Source organism: Gavialis gangeticus, unplaced genomic scaffold, assembly GCF_001723915.1.
Source record: "Gavialis gangeticus isolate Ggan-Ray unplaced genomic scaffold, GavGan_comp1, whole genome shotgun sequence".
Taxonomy (NCBI): Eukaryota; Metazoa; Chordata; order Crocodylia; family Gavialidae; genus Gavialis; species Gavialis gangeticus.
In genome coordinates this window covers 42,277,675-42,298,364 of record NW_017729006.1, presented here as the reverse complement: position 1 = coordinate 42,298,364, position 20,690 = coordinate 42,277,675, and the positions used below count along the sequence as shown (strand labels likewise).

The 20,690-nt window shown below is 43.7% G+C and overlaps 1 protein-coding gene across 5 annotated transcripts in view; it reads left to right on the top strand.

Annotated features, from left to right (window-relative positions):
• The window catches only part of TNS3 (tensin 3), a 364,194-nt gene that overhangs the window by 129,093 nt on the left and 214,411 nt on the right, over positions 1-20,690 (top strand). For all 5 annotated transcript variants that reach the window (XM_019509126.1, XM_019509125.1, XM_019509129.1 and 2 more), the window contains 5 exons: positions 40-152; positions 633-693; positions 862-937; positions 16,120-16,249; positions 17,335-17,400. In XM_019509126.1, coding sequence (XP_019364671.1) covers positions 40-152; positions 633-693; positions 862-937; positions 16,120-16,249; positions 17,335-17,400 — 446 coding nt within the window. The remainder of the gene's footprint in view (positions 1-39; positions 153-632; positions 694-861; positions 938-16,119; positions 16,250-17,334; positions 17,401-20,690) is intronic.

Genomic DNA, 20,690 nt, shown 5'->3' with positions numbered 1-20,690 from the left:
GGCATGTTCTCTTGTGGCTAATGAGTTGTGCATTTTCAGATATGTGCAGTTCTTAAGTGGCCTTCTGTCTGGATCTGTGAAAATGAACACCACCCCGCTCTTCCTACACTTTGTCATCATTCATGGCATCCCAAGCTTTGATGCTGGAGGAGGTGAAGTATTTTTACACAATGAGTTTTATCAGGGACAAGAAAACTGGTTCTGTGTGCGCATACCATGCGGCAGGATCCTTGCCTCCTCAATAGCTTTGTTCCCTTTGCACAGGAGACTAAGTCTAGCTATTCACCATTGATATCAGGAAGAGCCTCTTCCTGGTCAAACAATGAAAAAAGAGGCAGGGAACTTCCTATAACCCCTTCAGGTCTCATTCAGCAAGACCCTATTGCTGGGTGTCTGTGATCTTAGATATTTTAAACTTTCTAAGGCTTGCACCACAGCAAGAAGACACTAGAGGAGCAAGAGCAGGTCATGCTTCTTTATACCTACGGCCAAGAAAAATATATTTATGGGTGCTACTTAAATATGGGATCAGAAGTGTAGCTTTGTGGCCTCATTGCTGCTTGGAACTACTAATTTTTTATTACAAAAGAAATAATAAACATATATGATTTTTTTACAATGGTTTTTTACAGTGTGTCGGCCCTTTTTGAAACTGTACCAGGCTATGCAACCCATTTATACATCAGGAATATAGTAAGTATTAGTAACATTATTCCCTGATTTTATTTCCCCATTCTTTCAGTTGCAATAAGAAATCTAATTCCTCTGTTCCTTTCTTCTCCCTCTCTCGCTCTCTTTTTTTTTTTTTTAAAGAAGGTCCACACTTACTTAAACTTCTCTTTTCTTCTCTTTCTTGTTAAGTAGCTTAGGTCCAGAAAATCAAAGCAGGGTTTGCATTGCTATTGAGCCAGCCCAACTACTGAAGGGAGACATTATGGTAAGTACTTGATACACATGCCACAAAATTAACTGCATCTACTAGATAATGAGCTAAACACTAGGACAGTGTATCATCATTTTTGCATTCTTGTATAAACAGAATGAGAAAATAGTCTTTAAGCCACCAATAAATAGGCTATTAAGCTAACCTTCTTATGTTTTTATTTTAAGTAAAATTTTTCTTCAAAGTAGGACCATTTTAAGAAAATAAAATATATCATTACCACCAAATAAGATCCATAGCCAGAAGACTATTAGTTTTCAATGTACTTTGAAGTAAATGTTTGACAGGTGTTGAGTTTTGAGGTAGAAGGAGAATCTACCAGCCTTTGAATACCTTCAGCACCCACACATACATAACAAACACTTTTTGTATAATACACAGTGTCTGCATGTGAGATATGCAAAATACAGTTATATCATTTATAAAGCCACTAATTTTTCACTTGCTTACAATATTCTGAAAAGAAAGCAGATATACAAATAAAATAAAGAAGAAATCGAATCAAGAAAAAAACCAAGTCTGTATATCTTCCAAACATTTTCCATTGAATATACCCTAAGGGGAGTGGTAAGACCACAATAAAATTCTCTTACATGAATTTTCCTCCCATCCCCTGCACTGCCAGTGTATTTCAGAATTTTTTTCATTTTTTTCTGAAAAACATTAGAAATGAAATATAAGGAACATTTTTTTCCTCTCTTCCCCTCCATTTATTTTTTATTTCTTTTCCTTCACTCTCTCTTTCTTTTTTTACTCTCTGCACCACTTCCACTGGAAAGTGAAAGAGAGAATTTCTAAGTCCTACACTAAAGTGTCCACTGCTAGGAGTATGTGCGTCACTGCCTAGGTTTAGAAGGGTAGAGGAAAAAGGCAATAACCAACTTCCATTTGAATTTCTTTGTTTATTGGTTTGTTATACTAATAATAATGTGTGAAAGTCTGTATATGAAAATAACCCCACCTATCTCTTTCAGAAGGCTTTTAATCTCAAACCTCTTTGCAAAAGAGGGCAATATAATTATCCCCATGCTGTTATAGGAGGCCATTTTCTGAGCAAACCAGTGCCTTATTCTATATTATTTCTTAAACAGAAGTATTAACTCTAATTATGAATATTAAGATACAAACTAAGCCATCAGTGGCTTCAGAAAATGAAGCTTGGAGCTCGCGCGCTGGGCAGCAGAGAGGCGGTGGTGGCAACACTGCCCGGCATGGCAAGCGAGGGGGCTGCAGCTGCTGCCAACATGCGCAGCCCCAACAGGCAAGCCTGGAGCTGGCGCAGGGCCCAGACTGGCAGTGGGAGCGGGTTACAAGCTGGTGCTTAGTGTGGGAAAAGTGGCCCATCGCCTGCCCGATGACCAGTGCCCCATGCTGCATCCACTCGCAGCCTGCGTGGGACTGCCTGTGCCTGGTCAGGACAGCCCCACACAGGCTACGAGCAGCTGCATCAGGGAGCACCGGCCACAGAGTGGGGCAGGGACCGCTTTTCCCCACACTCAGCACCAGCTCGTCCCCTGCCAGGGAACAGGGGGTCGGGGTTGTGTGCTGCCCCCCACCTGTACCGCGGGGCTGGGAGGCACTGGGAGTGAGCTGATGCATGGGTCCCACAGCGGTGTCCCAGGGCCAGCGCCAGCAGGGCCCAGAGCGGGGCGGCTGGAGTACAGGGTCTTGGCTGGCGGCAGCTCTATGGAGCTGGGCCATCCTCCCCCTCTCCCTGCTGGTGCAGCCCAGCCCGGCTCCACAGACCCCTGCCAGCCTGTGCCCCACTCTGGGCCCTGCTGTTGCTGGCCCTGAGACATTGGTCCCAAGACATTGGGACATTGGTCCCAAGATGGTGACCGGGGGGCAGGGCACATGTCAAAGGGCGGGGCTACCCATGCAACCCTCAACAGCTTGCCGAAACTGGGTAAGTGGCCCTCCGTCCGAAATAATTCCCCGCCGCGATCTAATAGGATCAACAGCATACATTTTCTCAGTTGATCTCCAGTTGAAAATTGGCAACCAAAACCACAGTCTCTGTACTAAAGCCAGACTCATTGAGGTCCAGGAATATAACTGCATACAGATACACCTGGAGCTGTCTGGTGACCATGCATTCTATGACCTTCCCCAAAAAACAGGAAGTTGGAATTGGGGCCATAGTCAGCTTAGGGAGTTTGCATCAGGAGATGCTTTTTTGAGTATGGGCTAGGCAGTTTCAGATTTAGGGACATCTAGTGCCTTGCCCTCCAGAAGGGGGATATTTACAACCCTGACAGCAGTGGCATTGGTCTTGTCCAACTGGCATTTACAAGCCAAGATGGGAACAGACCCAGTTCATAACTGGTTTTCCACATCCCCCACGGTACCCGCCCCCCCAGCACATCCTCTACAGTGGTGGGTGATAACAACTGAAACTGGTTCATAGAAACAGACAAGACTGAGCTTCCCCAGCCCCAAAGTTAGACTCTGCAGCTGAATAGGTGATCCCTACGCTGTCCCAGTTATAAACGATTTTGTCTGCAAAGTAGGTGGCAAGCTCATTACAATGGACCGCAGATGGTTCAGTTTCTGAGACAACCTGGATTAACCAGGTCATTCACCATCCTGAATAGTTCTGCCAGGTGGCACCTCGTAGATGTAACGGCATTAGAAAAGAAACGCTTCTTTGCTGTCACAACTGTCGCAGCATAGTTCTTTGAAAAGGATCTGTGCTGTAATTGATCAGGTTTGACCACCTGTGCTTGGGCAGCCTACCTTCCTCGTTCAGCTGTCTGTATACCAGGAAGACCTGTGCTGCTAGTTGTGGGAGTGGATGCCCAGGTGCCTCTGTGTCTGTGGCCAAGGTGAGAGTGTTATTTCACAGTTCAATCAGGTCATCGACTGAGTGACCATCAAAGTTGGAGGAAACATCCCCCAGGATGTTCTGGAGTTCCACCAGCTGCTAGCATCTCTGGGGGAGACCAGCGTAACTGGTAGCACCACCCTGACAGGGACATTAGAGGACAGGGATCTGGAGCTGTGCCTTTAGAAGGTAGAGGGGTGACTGTGATAGAGGTGTCTTAACAACACCCCCCAGTGGCTGGAACCCCTATTTCCAGTCAGACGCAAAAAATTAAGCCTAATGTGTGTGTCACTTCATGTATCAGCCCTGAAATCTTGCTCTGGCTTTGAAGAGTCGGTCTTAACTTGCATGTCAGTCAGCCAAGATGATAAGTCTGGATATTCTCAACACCACTTCTGAGACCAGCTCAGGTAGTTCAGTCAGGATCTGTTGTGCTACAAGGTGGTTGATACACTAACAGAATCCCCAATCTATCCCTGGTCCTGAACACAAGGGAAACACATGCTCCATATTAGGCATCAAATATCATTTTATTAACCAGATTTTCTTTTCTTTTGGACCACTGTCCCTCTCCCTCCTTCCCCCCCACCCCTCTCTTCATCTTCCTTGTCCTTCTGACCTTGGATCCCGGATGATGCTGTACCACATGACAGACAGGCCTGCACTATCTGGGTAAAGTCAGCCCTAGTGCAGTATTTATCCAGGCATCATCTTGAGAGATCAAAGATGACTGATGATTTATCAACCACTGACCTCATATTAAACAGCAAAAGCAGTGCTAGCCATAACCCCTGTACACTCAGAGACAGAGGAGGGGAAGGACAGGGGAACAGGCACTTCCCCCTGCCATATCTCCCACTGCATAGCATGACCCTGATAGGCACAGTTGCCACCCTAGTCATTCATTCCCAGTTCTTATCACCTTCCTCTGGCCATTCAATCCCATCGTCTCCCCAGGGCTGACAGTCCACATGGACCCAGTTTCATTGGGGAAAGCTAGGGGAGATGTCTTAAACCCGCACCGTGGACACAGATTGGACAGGCAAACAAATGGAGAAAAATCCTACTCCAGCCTGTAGATTTCTTTGCTGCCTCTCACGCAGGAGAGCATCCTCCACTCACCTAGCCCAGGCTTGCTTTTCAACCCCTCATTCAAATTCTCCATTAAATAAACTATTCAGTACACATTCCCTCCCATCCCCCCACTCCAACACTCACCCAGAGAAATCTCTTCCCACTTCCTCTAACATCCCTCCCAAAACTGTACCTCTCTGTCACAGGGTGACTCTGTACCTGGCTGTCCCTAAAGTTACCCCCACCCCCATTTCCCCCAACAAATATATTATTATATAATGACTTGTCTCATGCAGAAAATTTTAAAGGCAGTATTTTAATAAATAATGCACAGGAACGTGAGAGAAATTCAGAAATGCTCCTCTGTTCTTGTGGGAAAACTGCCTTGGCATACATAAATGTGCATAGATACATCTCAGCATATGTCCTTGTCTCATAGTTCTTCTATATCCAGGCCCCAAGGTCATTGTTTCAAGATCTGCGATTTAATTTAGGCTTTACATAAAGATCATACGTAAAACTAAGTCATGCCAAAAGATGGTTCTATTTTCTGTCTCTTATTCCTTTGCTAAATAAAAGTTCCAGATCAAATTAGTTCATTTTATATAAGCTATTACTGATTATAAACAGCTGCTGATTTGCATACATCATCTTCTCATGGCATAATTAGTTTACATCTTTCTAAGTGCTTTGGATATCTGGAGTTAGGAAGATGAATTCTGTAGGCTCGTAGTACTCTGTTCAACTCCACAAAATGACTTGAATTAAAGATGGGGAGATCTTCATTCTTCAGTCAGCACAGGATTTTTTTTCCTCATAGCATCTGCTCAAGTGTTTTGTGACCAAATCATGCACTTCCCACCTTTTCTTTGGGGAGAGTATACCAGTTTAATGGATTTGAGTCTAATACTTTTGACGTTTAGCCTGTATATCCTTAGCTGAAATTCAGTCCCCTATGAAAAAATGAACAAGAACTAATTCTTTGCTAGCAGTGGTGAAACGTGTGTATGGGTAAAGTAAGGCATGAATAGAAAGGTTAGATTCAGACAGGCCAACTAGATGCTCTGTTGATGTCTTTTGGCTCTACAATCTGTTAAGCTATTAAATAGCTCAGGCATTTCACTCTCAAATTGACAGAGATCATGTAGATTGTGTTTCAGAAAGGAATGTTGGTTCAGCCTGCTTGCTAGTTCCTCTGTCAACAGCCAGCACAGACAGCGATGGGTTTAAGATGCAAGTTCAGATCTGAATTTTAAATACGCTGAAGTTTGGGCCATATAAGATTTTCAGTTTCTGACTCAAATTCATTTTTTAGCAGCCAGGGAAACAAGACATGGGCTCAGTGAAGTGGGAGGGAAAGGCAGCACCTAACCAGATAAGGCAGTGTTTTTCATGTCAGTTTTTTACAAAACCAAGAATGAAAGATTTTTTGCCAAAATATAGGCCCCCATCCTTCAGTGACCCCCTACATAAAGCCTCATTCTACAGGGTCCATTGCAGGTTCAGGGCTCAGGTTCACAGTGCAAGAACTCATCTGCATAAGCTCCTTGACTTTATACTGGCCCAAATCAACAGCAGCTTCATGAAGACACATCACCCTGTATACTTAATGAAAAATAGAAAGGATCAAAAAAGTGATTGGGTCCGTGTCAGTGTAAAAAGTTAGTTGGCAGTTCATCAGTAAAGGGAGGCAAAAGTATTTTTCAGGTGCCAGGCCCTCTCCTTTGCCTCCTGCCAGTATCTATGGCTTACAGTTGTGTGCTCCTTTTTAACAATGCTCCTCCTATCACAACTTCTAGCACATAGAATCTACACAAGCAACAGGATGACCCTACGTGCATTCACAGAATAGAGAAATGTGCAAATGTATACTTGATTTTGAACATTGGAGTAATATAAACAGCTGCTGACTTTGACTTGGATGGAAGTTCTTGCAGCCTTAAAATTAACCATTAGCTTAAATTCATGTGAGAAACAGTGTTTGTTTGGTAATATCTTTTATTTGACCAACTATCTCTTTGGTGTTAGACAAGCTTTCAGGCACAAAATGCTTTTCCTCATATCTGGGAAAGAAGCAGATACAGCCTTGGATATAGGTTGTACAGATACAAAGATGAGATACAACCTTGGATACAGTGTTTGAGCCGGAAAGCTTGCAGAAAAAGATTTTATTTTATTTATTTATTTATGTTTGCATTTTCTGAGTTGCTCTAATAAAAGGTATCATTTCTGAACCAAGAGTTCTAGATTTTTGGATTTCTTTTAGTCTCAGACCAACACGGCTACCAAATACATCCCTGAAACATGGAAGATGCTGAATTTTAGCTGATTTTGAATTTTTAAACTTCATTGCAGAACAGGATTTTTATACCACCCTGCTTGTCATCTGACACCTCCAGGGATGGAATCCTACCTGATCTACACAACAAAGAGCAACTCAGAACAACTCAGAGACACTTTCATGGACCCAGAGGGACAGATGTTCCATCTCTAGCTCCCCCTGTGCAAAAATGAAGTTTATTTCCTACCTATGGGGACTTTTTACCATCTTTTAATTTTCCCAGAGCCTGATGAAGGGTGTTTGAGCCTGGAAGCTTGCAGAAAAAGAATTGGGGTTTTTTTGCGATTTCCTAGTTGGTCTAATAAAAAGTATCATTTTTGAACTGAGAGTTCTAGATGTTTGCATTTAAACTTATTAAGGGTGCAGTTCATCCTATCTTCCAAGTCACTGATGAAGATATCGAACAAAGCTGCCCCTCAGACTGACCCCTGGGACACTCAACGTGATACCAGCTGCCAAATAAGTATCAACCCATTGATTGCTATCCTCTGAGTCTGTTCATCCAGTTTTCTATCCACCTTGTAGTCCAGTCATCCAACCCATACTTCCTTATCTTTCTTGCAAGAATGTTGTGGGAGACTGTATCAAAAGTCTTGCTAAAATCAATTTATATCATGTCCAATGCTCTCCCTGCATCTACAGAGTCAGTCATCTCATCATAGAAGGCAGTCAGATTGGTCAGGTATGACTTGCCCTCGGTGAATCCATGCTGACTGTTTCTAATCACCACCTTCTTCTCCAGGTACTTAGAAATGGAATCCTTGAGGACCTGCTCCATATTTCCAGGGACTGAAGTGAAGCTGACCAGTTTATAGCATCTTCCCTCCTTCTTCCCTGTCTTAAAGACTGGCACTGTATTTGCCCTTTTCAAGTCATCCAGGACCTCTCCCAATTGCTACAAGTGTACAGTCACATCAGCCAACTCCCTCAGCACCCTCAGGTGCATCATGTCCAGCCCCATGGACTTGTACATATCCAGCTAAATAGTCCCTAACTTATTCTTTTGCTCGCCTCCTCCCCAAACTGTGCTGCCAGCTGCAAAAGTCTAGGAGCTGAATTTGCACATGAGGATTGAGGTGAAAAAGGCACTGAGTACTTCAGTCTTTTCTGCATCATGTGTCACTAGGCTGCTTCCCCCATTTAGTAAAGTAACCACAGTTTCTCTGATCTTCCTCTTATTTCTAACATACTTGTAGAAGCCCTTCATGTCTCTTGCTAAATGCAACTGCAGTTGCTCTTTGGCCTTCCCGGGCACATCCACACATGCAAGCACGTGCGCTTGCAGCAGCTCAAATAGAAGCAGCACAAATTTGAGCCAGGGCTTTTTGCCTCAGCGCACATGCTTGGACATGCATTTTGTTCTGGAGCAAATTGTGCCACTTGGGGCAAAATAACCCTGCCTGGCTCCTTCCAGATCTGTAGCCAGAGGGAGCACCTGTCCTGGCCCCATCAGTACAAAAAGCTGCCTTGGCAAGTAGCTCAGGGCTACTCGCTCTCAGGAGCTTCTGGGGTCCAGCCAATTGGTACCTGGGGACACTACCCCTTGTGCCAGCTGGACTGCTGAAGCAGCTCTGAGAGTTCCCTGCACCCTTTACCCACTGCAGCAGTTGGGGGGCTGCTGGCTGGCTGTGACCTGCTGCGCACCTGGCAGACCCAGATGGGGACTGCACAGCCAGTAGAGGCATCTGCCCCTCTGGGCTTGCTGCCAGTGGGCTGTGGCTGCAGAGTTAGCCTTTGTGTGGCACTACAGCCATGTGCGCCCCCTGCCCAGCCATCTGGGCAGCTATTGCCTGGAAGATGTTCTGGGTGTGGTGGCCTCCTTTGAACTGTCAAAGCATGTCAGGCCAGGAGGTCAGTCACAGCTAGCTGGGTCCAAGGTGCCAACTCTGAGCAGGCAGGGTCTTGCCACTGGCCTCCCTAGCAGGAATTCTGGTATTCCCTGTTGGAAAAATGAAAAATCCCTGATAAAAAAAATACCAGTCACTCTGTAAAATACCCCAAAATCCATGTTCCTCCACAATTAAAACAACAGACCACTAGAGAGAGAGAGAGTGTGAGGCAAAGAGACAGTGATCAGTTGGGCAATGTTTTATTGATATATCTACAGTGTTAAAGCAATTTGCAGACTACCAGTGTCTCTATCATAATAATAAAGTGAACTCTAAATACACGTTTAATGAATTCATGAATACATGAATATATATATTTGCTGCCCCCCACAGGGGCTATGCCCCCCCCACAACTGGGGCCAAATGGCCCCTGCATGGGCTGCCCCCTCCCGCCGGGCCCACGTGTCTCACTCTAGCCCCCTGATTGCTGCCCCACCTGGACCCATCCCCTGCCGGCTGCTGCAGCCTCCCCGATGGCTGCCCAACCCAGCCCCAGTCCCCGCTCCCCCAGACCCTGCCAATGGCAGCCCCATCCGGCCCCATCCCCCACTTGCACCACCAGGCCCCCATGGCTGCCCCCCCAACCCCAGGCATGGTCACTTTAAGGGGAAAAAAGCCTGTACTTACCTTAGATGCAAGTGTTGTGGGGGCTCTGGGGCCTCCTGGCAGAGCCCCCCGGACAGCACAGAGCCATGGGGGTCCCACCCATAGTCCTCTTCCCCCTTCTCCAGCCCCTTGACCCCTTACTTACCAGCACTGGAGCCATGCTGCTGGCATGCTGCCTGCCCTGCATGGGCAGGCAGCATACTTCAGCACCAGGGCAAGGGACAACCACAGAGATGCTCTGGCAACCAGAGCATCTCTGAGGAGGACCCAGCCTCTGACCCTGCTCCACCTTTTTTAACTCCGTTTTTTTTAGACCCCTGGATATCCAGGGGTCTAATTTTGCCCCCCACATTGCAAACTTGCAGCGGGGGGAACCTTTTCTTGTTCCTGCACATGCCTGTTGCAGCGTCTCAAAGGGGTTTGAGACGCTGCAAGAGGCACGTGTAGGCTCGTCTGGACGCATCCTATGAGTTCATCCCTGCATGCCTGAGCATACTCTTATACTCCTCCCTAGTTATTTGTCTGTGTTTCTACTTCTTTTAAGCTTCCTTTTTGTGTTTTAGCTTACACCTGCTAAGCCAAGCTATTCTTCTGTCATACTTGCTAGTCTTTCTGCATATTGGGATGGTTCGTTCCTGTGCCCTCAGTAAGATTTCTTTAAAATACAGCCAGCTCTCCTGGATTCCCTTTCCTCCTTAGACTGGCCTCCCAGAGGATCCTGGCCATCGGTTCCCTGAGAGAGTTGAAGTCTGCTTTTCTGAAGTCCAGGATCCTTTGTCTACTGCTCTCCTTCCTTCCCTTCCTCAGGATCATGAACTCAATCATCTCATGGTCGCTGGTGCCCAAGTTGCTCTCCACTACTACATTCCCCACCAATCTCTCCCTGCTTGTGAGCATCAGTCAAGAAGAACACAGCCCCTAATTGTCCTCTCCAGTACTTACAGCAGGAAGTTGTCCCCAACACTCTTGAAAAACTTCCTGGATTGCCTGTGCACTGCTATATTGTCCTCCTAGCAAATGTCAAGGTGATTGAAGGCCTCCATGAGAACCAGGATCTGTGATTGGGAAACTTCTGCTAGCTATTTGAAGAAAGACTCACCCACGTCATCCTCCTGGTTGGGTCATCTATAGCACTCGCACTCCACAACTTTGCCCTTGTTGCTCTCCCCTCGGACTCTAACCCAGAGATTTTTAGCAAGGCTATCTCCAGTTTCATACTGGAGGTCTGAGCAATCAACAGCTCTTTTACATAAAGCACAACTCCTCTCCTGCCTGTCCTTCCTGAACAGTGTATACCCATCCATGACAGTATTGCAGCCGTTTGAGCTATCCCACTAAGTCTCTTTTATTCCAATCACACCATAATTCTGTGACTGTGCAAGGACTTCCAATTCTTCCTGCTTGTTTCCCAGGCTCCGTGCATTTGTGTACAGAGACCTGAAGTAACTAATTACCCTACTTTCTCAGGAAGAATGAGAAGGCCTCTGCTTTGATCTTCATTCCCCAGACAACCTAGTTTAAAGCCCTCCTCACTAGGTTAGTGATCCTGTCTCTTTTTTTGTCTTGGAACCCATGACCAGTATAAATTACACTATGTGGAAACGTGGAAGGGAGCCAGCACTATATGACCAACCAACTCCCCCGTGTCCCCCATCCCCTTCTCCCCAGACCACAAGCATTAGCTTAGCAACCCAGAAAGAGTTCATGCCTTGCCATCTGGGAACCAGTCCTTGACATACCCTGGCTATCATGGGACAGAGAAAGCTGATAGCAGTCTTAAGAACCTGTTGAGCTTCAAAAGTGAAATTCTGACTGCCCCTTTGAAGTCAATTGCAAAATTCCCATTGCCTTCACTGAGGTCAGAATTTAAAAAAAATCCCTCTTCCAGTATTATGGGGGTTGATGAAGCAGAGTGCAGTGACCAGACCAGAAAGCTGTCTGATAGCCAGAAAACAGATCCAGCTTGTTTCTTCTTATTGCCCTAGTGCCTGACTGCAGCATTTATGGCCAGATACCCTTTTTATGCTAAGGACATAGACAAGTGTACACGTGGAGCCCATTCAAAAATGGGAGCGATGCTGGTGTTCCCCCTCCCTTTTGAAACCACTGCAAACGTAGGTTTGTCTATATGAGTGATTCCTAACTAGGGTACCTTGAAATCTTGTTAGGGGTGCTGTGTGGACCATGCACTGTTAGGTGTGCAAATATGATTCACAAGATAAACCCAGAGTTTTCAAATAGAAAACCATAGTGTTAAAAACGTTCTGATCTGTTGTGATCATTCTGAGTTCTTTGTGACTGAAGAATCGCTCTGTTATTTTTCTGTTGTCAAAAACTGAGTGAAAATGAAAGGTGGTGTTTTCCAAGAGGTGCCTTGAATCTAAAAAGGTTGAGAACCACTTGTCTGGACCCTAAGGCCACATCCAGGTGAACGTGGACATTTGGTTCTCCGGGGGCAAGTAGCAGTGGCACACCTTGTGCTGTAGCTACGTGTCCTGAGGAAATGTCTATGCCACACATGCTTTGGCACATGGCAAGTTACCCCATGGGCAGTATGGGGGACTGGGGCCGGCACTGTGCTGGCCCCAGCAGCCTTACCTGTGGGCCTCCTGGGGCTGCAGCAGTGGTGATCATGCCAGGCAGAGGCTAGCTGGCAGCCACAGCACAGTTCCAACTGTCCCGGCTCCACTTTTCAGAGGTGTGCGCTGCCCGTACATGCACTGCTCCGGGTTTTTTTTCCCCGTGGGTTTTTTTGACCCCCATTAAGGGGGTCAAAAAAACCAACAGAAAAAAATCTGGAGCAGCGCACGCACAGGCAGCGTGCCCTTGCAGCATGGAGAACATCTGACTGTTTGGTATGTGGCACTGCAGATGTGTTTGCGGTACTACATACCGCATGGCCATGCTCATCTGGATGCACCCTAAGTGGGTATTCATTTAATTCACATCTACAGTAAGGCTTTTTTGTCTTGCCAGCACAGTGGTAGTGGAATTCAGCTGCCTAAATGTTTAATGTTGTCTCCCATATGCATTCAGCTTTATTTCCCCTATCCTTACTTATGTCCCAACTTATCTCAAATTGTGCTGTAAATGGGCAGAATGGAAAACTGCTTTTTCATAAAGTGCTCATGAAAAATTAGCACAAAAAAATTATTCTTTGTAAATGGCAGTATATTGATAATGAACAAGTACCATGTGAAATGTTGTTTCATAGTAAATTACACTTAGCATGTTGTTTTCTTCCAGAATTTGTGTTAAAGTCTTAGGCCGTTTTCAGCCTTGTTTTATATGCTGACCCATGATTAAGTTTGCTGTTCAGTCAAGTAAAATGGATAGTATGCTGTAGTTCATGTGCAGGAATAGTCTTTTTAACCCAAGGCTGTTAAACATCTGCTTTTCTCTCAGTCTTTTCCCGTGCTATAAATGTGAATGGTAAAGTTTAGGAAAAATAGCCAATTCTGAAATTAAAGAATAAGTATATAAATAAATTAAATAGAACTTTTAAGATGCCAGATCATTAAAAACACATAAGGATCGTAATTTATGGTAACAGTTAGAATTCCCAGGACACTACTAAGACAGGCACTGCAGAAGTGTGTAGTGAGAGAGAACCTTATCGTGTACATAGGTAAGGCAGACAACAAATGGGAAAGGAAGCAACACAGAGAGATGAAGTGACTCAGTAAAGGTCAAGTAGCAGCTCAGTGGCAGGGCATGAACTAGAACTTCCACATCCAGGTTCAGTATCCTGGCTCCTGGACTATGCTTCCTCCAGTTAGACTGCTTGTGTATTGAGGATCACAGAATAAGTGTTTTTTAGTGCTTTAGAAAATGAGTGTACAATTTCTGGGTTTGTGTTACTGTTTACGCGTAGTGCACTACACTAATGCCCTGACCCAGGAAAACATGCTTAATTAAACGTGTTTAGTTGTAAGCATGGATGTAATCCATCTGAAGCCATTCTGGACATTCATGTAATTAAATATAAGCCACTGCTGAAGTGTTTAAGTGGGGTGGAATTTACGTTTTTACAGGTTTGGGCCCTGTGTTTGAAACATTATCTTTGGGATCTGATTCTGTGTCATGCCAAATACCCTCCCTAAAGCAAGCATGAAAGGTGCTGACACTCTACAGAACTGTTGTCTCATCTCCCTGTCTAGGCTTTTTTATATGATCCTCATCTACGTAAAAACTAAGTGCTACATAATCACAAATGGATTTTTCTTCATGGTTTCCCTGTTAGGTAGAGGAGTGTTTTCATCCCTTTAAGAGTACTAAGACACAAATAGATTAAGTCACTTGACAGAATTCACTCAGGAACAATTGACGGAGACACCAATTGAACCTAGTCATTTGAGTTCCTCAAAATACTTGCATTATCCTGTAACTGGCTTTGTATCTTGTAGCCTCTTCTCTGTATTTTAAGGAAAATGATAAAAGTATTTTTTTAAAGCTGTGATTTTTGTTTATTTAGGGATTACTGGCAGAAACTCATTACTTCTCTTTTATGTAACTTTTCATATGATGTGGCATTTTATTACACGTGACTGGTTTGCAGGTGTTTGCACCATAAAGAGTATTGCATAAGAAAGCAGTTTATTTGATAGAAGAATGTAAGGGCGGTTTACATTTACTGACATTTGTTTAGTCTTTACTGTCTTTGTTCTGCATGCCTCTTCAGACTTTTTCAATACAAACTTCTTTCATAATGCCATTCCCAGATAAGGGTCTTTTTGTATATATTAGTATAAATTAGAACTAACTGCAGTGAAGTCAAAGGAGGCATAATATTGAAAAGTCAGGGAAAATAGAAGGATAACCAGTTCCATTATGTTCGTTAGATGCTTTGAGGTTCACTCATTCAAAGACAAACTAATTCAGTTGAACTGTTAACAAACATTCCTCAGTCGTATGACTCTGTTTCCTATTAGGGGTCTACTTCAAAGCCCGTCAGTGCCAGCGGGTTTTGAAAACAGTCCTGAATTGCTAAGATGAAAATCAAGATACTATATTGTAAAGTGATTTGTCTTGTCAGTGTTCATACGCCTTTGTTTTACTCCCTTTTTCCTTCCAAGTAAGATGAAAGTGGTTGGGAAAATAGTTTCTCAGGTGTGTGAATAATATCTTAAATGAGAGGGGTGGTAGCATGACTGAAATTTAGACTGTTATCAGGATGGGCCCTCAGGTTGCTACTGAAGACGCATAAATAGCAGTGCATCATGAGTAAAAGGAAAAGAATGCACCATCAAGCCAAATAATTCTTCAGAGACTATTTATCTTTATTTTTCATCTCAGGAAGAGCATGAAACTTCAGAGTCAAGAAAGAAAACACCTTTGTAGTTCAACTAGTGCATCTGATAGCTGTATTCCTATCTGACAAAACCTTATGCAATGTTTTGACCCCGTTTGCCTGGTTCTGTGTTGCCAGAGGTACCTGGCACATGAGGGTAAACTGCTTTAAAAGCTGCCCCACGTGCCCAGTATATGGGTCTGAAGAATCCACATTGCTATGAGCACTTCAAAAGAATTTAACATTAAGGGAGCTAGTTTAATCTGAGAGTGAAAGGATAACAATGGGTCCATACAAACAGTTTTAAAATACCTCACTCACAGGAGAATACAACAATACTAGGGAGCAATGTTCTCTGTAAGCCGCTGCAACAAGTTTCCTCTACCACTATTTTTAACTTAACTCACTCCACTCTGCTCTTCACACATCTTCATCCACCAAATACATTCAGCATTTGTTCTAGAGCAAGCTGTGACTATGAGCCCTTTTACTTCCCAGGGATCACCTGCTTTTTCCTTTGCTATGCTTCTTAATCAGATCTGCTTATGCAGACATTCTTTCTACCCTGGTCTCTGAGGTTCATTTTCTATGCTGTTCCCTGAAAAATAACCAGGATTACTAGACTAAGCTGCAGAAATGCTGGTGGCTTATCTCCTTCATCCAAAGCAAAGTCCTGCCCTGGTTGTACCATCAGGAAGGCTTAAAAAATATATCCTAATTTTGTATACCAGACACAGTTTTATCAGTGTACTGTTTTATTAGTAAAATGTCTGAAATCTCTATTGTTCAGATGCTTTAGAAAAATGAACAGTGTTTTGGTTTTAAGTTTATGTTGATGCCTTGCCAAGATAGTGCCATAAACCAACATTGAAAATGACTAATCCTCAATCAAAATCTGATCATTCCTATAACTTTATGACAAACCATGATGAAAACAGTAATTATTACTTTTTTTCCTCATCTACCAAAAATGTAACTAGCTTTGCACTTAAGTAATTTTACATGTATGGTGTAAACTGCATTTTGTATGCTACAACATTGATGGTATCTGCAGTAGATTAGTTTTGAAAGTTAGTTTTGTTCAGACAGCAATATGTGTACACAGGTAACTTTAAGAATTGACCCATTAAGGTGTTTTCTCTTCCTTTTCAGCTGAAGTGTTACCACAAAAAATATCGATCAGCCACTCGTGATGTGATTTTTCGCCTGCAGTTTCATACAGGTGCTGTCCAAGGTTATGGTCTTGTGTTTGGCAAAGAGGATTTGGACGATGCTAACAAAGGTAGGTTACTTTGTGTGGGTAATTGGCCTTGTACGTGTGTCAAGTTTTGTGTGACTGGGTCTTTGTGCATTTGTTCAAAGTCAGGGGGTCTGGGTGAGGGGAGGTGCTGTTTGGCTATGTGTGTGCTTGCATTTAAAGTCAGCATTTTCCAAAAACTGGATTGGCATTCTTGTCTGCACTAGAAAATACGTGCATTACATTCAGGTTAATCTGTGATAACTGACACGGGTTAAAATCCTGGAGCACACAAGACAGTTTGTAGTTTTCATGTGAAATTAAAAAAACCTTTAGGTTGCTGTATAATTTATAATTTAACTAGCCAAACTCTAAAAATTACAACGTGTCTTGCTCTGGTTCTGACTCATCGTTCAGGGTGCGTTAACTATTCTGAACTAAGAACAGACTTTTTAGTAGTGAAGACAAAACTAAAAGGAGTCTAATGTTCACTGAGTAGGGTTAGCTCTTCCTGTCACTTGGGTCCCTTTAAGATGCTTCAAGCAAAACACCTAAAAATTAAAATTGGGTCAAACAAAATCACTAGACGTACCTGAAACTCTCAGCCCAGATGCTTTGGGTGCTTCCTGAAGTGTCACTTAATTTTTTGTGTTATAGATGGTAAATAATGAGTTAAATTCTACCTGTCATGTAACATGCATTAAAAATATACTTTCCTTCCTAGTGTTTATGTATTGGAAACATTTGTTTAGTGGTTTACAATTTTGCTAGCATAGAGAATAAATGTAGTTTGTTCCAGTTTTTTATTTTTTCAACAGCCTCACAAAACTTCCATAAATAAAGTACTAGAGGATTTTGTTTTCTCTTGGTTTGGTTTCTGGTTTTGTTGTGGTGGTTTCTTTTGTGTGTTGTTGTCTAGTCTGAGAAGTAAGCTGCACTCTATCTTGCATTTCTGGGGTTCCTTTTGTCAGAGAGAACTTTGTTTTAGAAGCTTGAACAAAAGTGAGAAGGAAAAGAGGGAACAAAGGGTGGGGAAGTACCTGAATTACACTGTAGAATTTTGATTTCTAACTGCATTGCTACTGTCCCCAAGGAGATAAACTTGCTGAACTATTGTGTTTTGTTTCCAGATGACCGTTTTCCTAATTATGGAAAGATTGAATTGGTATTTTCAGGAACCCCAGAGAAAATCCAAGGTGAGCATTATATATGTAGAATAGTTTATGTTCATGAAGGAAATTAATTGTATAACAAAGCTCCCTTCCCTGCCGCCCTATTATCCTTCAACAGAGTTGGAGTTTAACTCTTATTCCTGAAGATATTAGTGTAGAAAGTGTAAAGGCCCAGTAAGGGGCAGACATCCTGGAGATCAAAACATGGCTGCAGAGATGGTGTTGCCGTGAGGGCTTTGGGTTCTTTGATGATGGGTTGCTTTCCAGAAAGAGGGACTGCTGAGAAGAGATGTGTTCCACCTGATGAAGAGAGGGAGGAGTCTCTTTGCATACAGGCTTGCTGGCCTAGTGAGGTGGGCTTTAAAATAGGTGTACTGGTGATAAATCAGATCATGAATATATAAAAATGTTATGCATAGGTCCACAATTAACACAGTAAAAAACAAATATAGTGATGAAGTTTATCAGCCTTGTCAACAGTAAAGGATGTTTAACTCTGATAGCTTCAGCCTTGTGAGCAAAAATTGCAAGATGGTTTACTAAATAAGAATCTGTTTGCTGGAGAAGCCATATTAATTTCTCTTGATTTGAGAAATATGTCAATTTCTGCAAGAACAGTGATAAATACTTTCTCCTTATGTTGTTATATAGAGGACATTCTAAGACATAATTCATAATGTCTTCCAAAACTCCTAGACAGGCTGGGCAACATCTTTTAGCTGTGGGCATCTGTTCAATCCTGAGTCTAGTCAGAGGTTTGCCATTTATTGTTGAGATCCAGCTGTGAATACCTTTCTCCCTGCCCACCCCCCCAATCTAATTTCCAAAGAATATATAGAGGGCCGATGCAAGCAGCCTTGGCCATTGCAAAATCATTCTGCCTGGCAATATCTTGGAGTCTGTGGAAAACCTGGACCTTTTCTATGGGGGAGAAGAGTCATTCATTGTTTTTAACATAATGGCCCATCCCAGAAAATGCAAAAGTTCAGGAAAGAAAAGCTAGCCAGGGAGAGTGAAGAGAAGGGGGATTATTGATGTCTTCTGTATAGCACAATTTGAGCAAGCGAGACGGTAGAAGAGGCAGGCTTTTTAAACCACAATCCCACCATTCTAATAAAAATATTAGTTAAAATGGAATCTAATCCCATCTCTAATCTCAAGAAAGATGCAGGAGTTGAAGGAGGAAGAGCCAAAAGAGCCCTGAGAAATTTATTCTGATGTATGTCTACATCATTACTGGCAGCATAGCCATACTTCAACACCATACAGGATCTGAGACACAACTCTGGCTTTATATTCTAATATGGGAGGTTGAACTGATCATTTTGCTGTGGTCTTATAAAATTTCTTTATAGCCTCTGCTAATTGTCCTGCCTTAGTTTTAACCAACTGTATGTGGTGTTTCCATGATGGAAAAGCTGGAAACATAACACCTAAGTATAGGTTTTAACAACTTTGAGTTTGATTCCCCCCATGTTCCATGGGTATTTCATCAAATGGCTTCCCAAATACATTATTTTGGATATATCATAATTTATCTTTTAATTTATTTTGTCCACAAAGATGCTCAAAAGTTGTAATTGCTCTCTGAAATCTGATGGGGGTTCTTGACAGTATGACAGTGTCATCTGCATACATTAAAACAGGGATTGAGGTTGCTAGTAATTTTGGGGGATGAAAATGAATGTCCTGCCTGTTTCCAAAAATGACGTTCATATAAAGGTTAAATAGCAAAGGGGGCAAAATACATCCATGTCTAACCTCTTTTTGTGTCTGAAATTTCTGTGTAAGTTTGCCCTCAGGCCCCACCTAACTTAGGCCCACGTAACGTTATGATATTATATCAGCAGAGAGGAGAAGGGTCAATTCCACAATTTAACAATTTCTCCCAAAGTTTACTTCTTTCTATACTGTCAAAAGCTCTTGACAGATCAACAAATGCAACTTACCATGTTGTTTTGTGAATTTGCGTATATTTGTCTCAAAAACTGAAGGATAAATATATTAACAGTAGTAAAATATCCATCCCTAAATCTGGTCTGATGTTCATATAATATGTATTCTCCTTTTACCCATGCTATGAGATAGTAAGATACGTTAATTAAATGAAGGCAATCCCTTATTATACCTTCTCCAATTCCAGGATAACACTTGTCTCTCCATACTGTGCCTCTGAGAACAATATGCTCTTGGAACAAATTCTCTACAGCTTTGGAGCCTTCAATAACAAACTCCCTTAAGGGCTTCTTCCACTCCAGGCTTTTCAAACCTCTAACTCTCCCAGGACACGTGTGTGCCTCTAGTGGATGTAGAGTGCCCTTAGACACCCAGAACTGGAGTCAGTGAAAACCCATGTCTACTGGACGTTGACTCGAGAAATGAGATGGGTGGGGAGGAATGGAGAGACATTTCCAATATTTACCCTTCAATAGTTGAGTGGCTAGGGCACTTGCTTGGCAAGGTAATACCTTGGGATGAGCAACCCCCAGCACACCTACAGGCTTGGTGGCGCCAAACTGACTAGCACCCTGAATGAAAGGGACCTGGAGGTAATAATAGACTACAATATGAATGTGAGCCAGCAGTGCGATGCTGTAGCCAGTAGGGCAAATAACTCTGGCATGCATCAATCAATGCATCTCCAGCAAAACCAAGGAGGTGATTATTCTGCTCTACTTAGCACTGGTGAGACCGCAGCTGGAGTACTGCATCCAGTTCTGGGCACCATACTTTAACAAGGGCATGGACAAGCTTGAGAGAGTCCAAAGAAGAGCCACCTGTATGATCAGAGTCTTACATGGCAAGCCATATGAGGAAAGGCTGAGGGACTGCTCCTGTCTCTGTGTGCACTCTGGTAGAGGCCTGGGGGACATGTGCCCTCCCCTTCTGTGCGCAGGGCAGAGGCAGCTGCAGCTGTGTGTTGGGCTCGGCACACCGCTGTAGCTGGACCAGGAGCAGCGTGACACCATGTGCCTAACCGTGCTGGGCTGTGCCACGCCCCTGCCCACCCAGCAGCAGGACGCCCATGGCATTGCGCAGCTCTTGAAGCAGCAGGACACAAAGCCTAGCCTACTGCGGCAGCCGCCTCTGCCCTGCACAGAGATGATGGGGGCACATGGTCCCTGGACCTCTCCAGAGTGTGCACTGCGACAGGAGCCCGCCCATGGCGTTGGAGGAGTTGTCGGCTCTGATTGTCCCACCACCTGGCCAGGGCCCCATTCACCCTTTCCCCTGCCCCACACCTTCCCTCACTGCTGGGCTCTCAATCAGCCCCCCGACGGGCCCCACCCCTGCCGGGCTGGCCCCTCCCACCG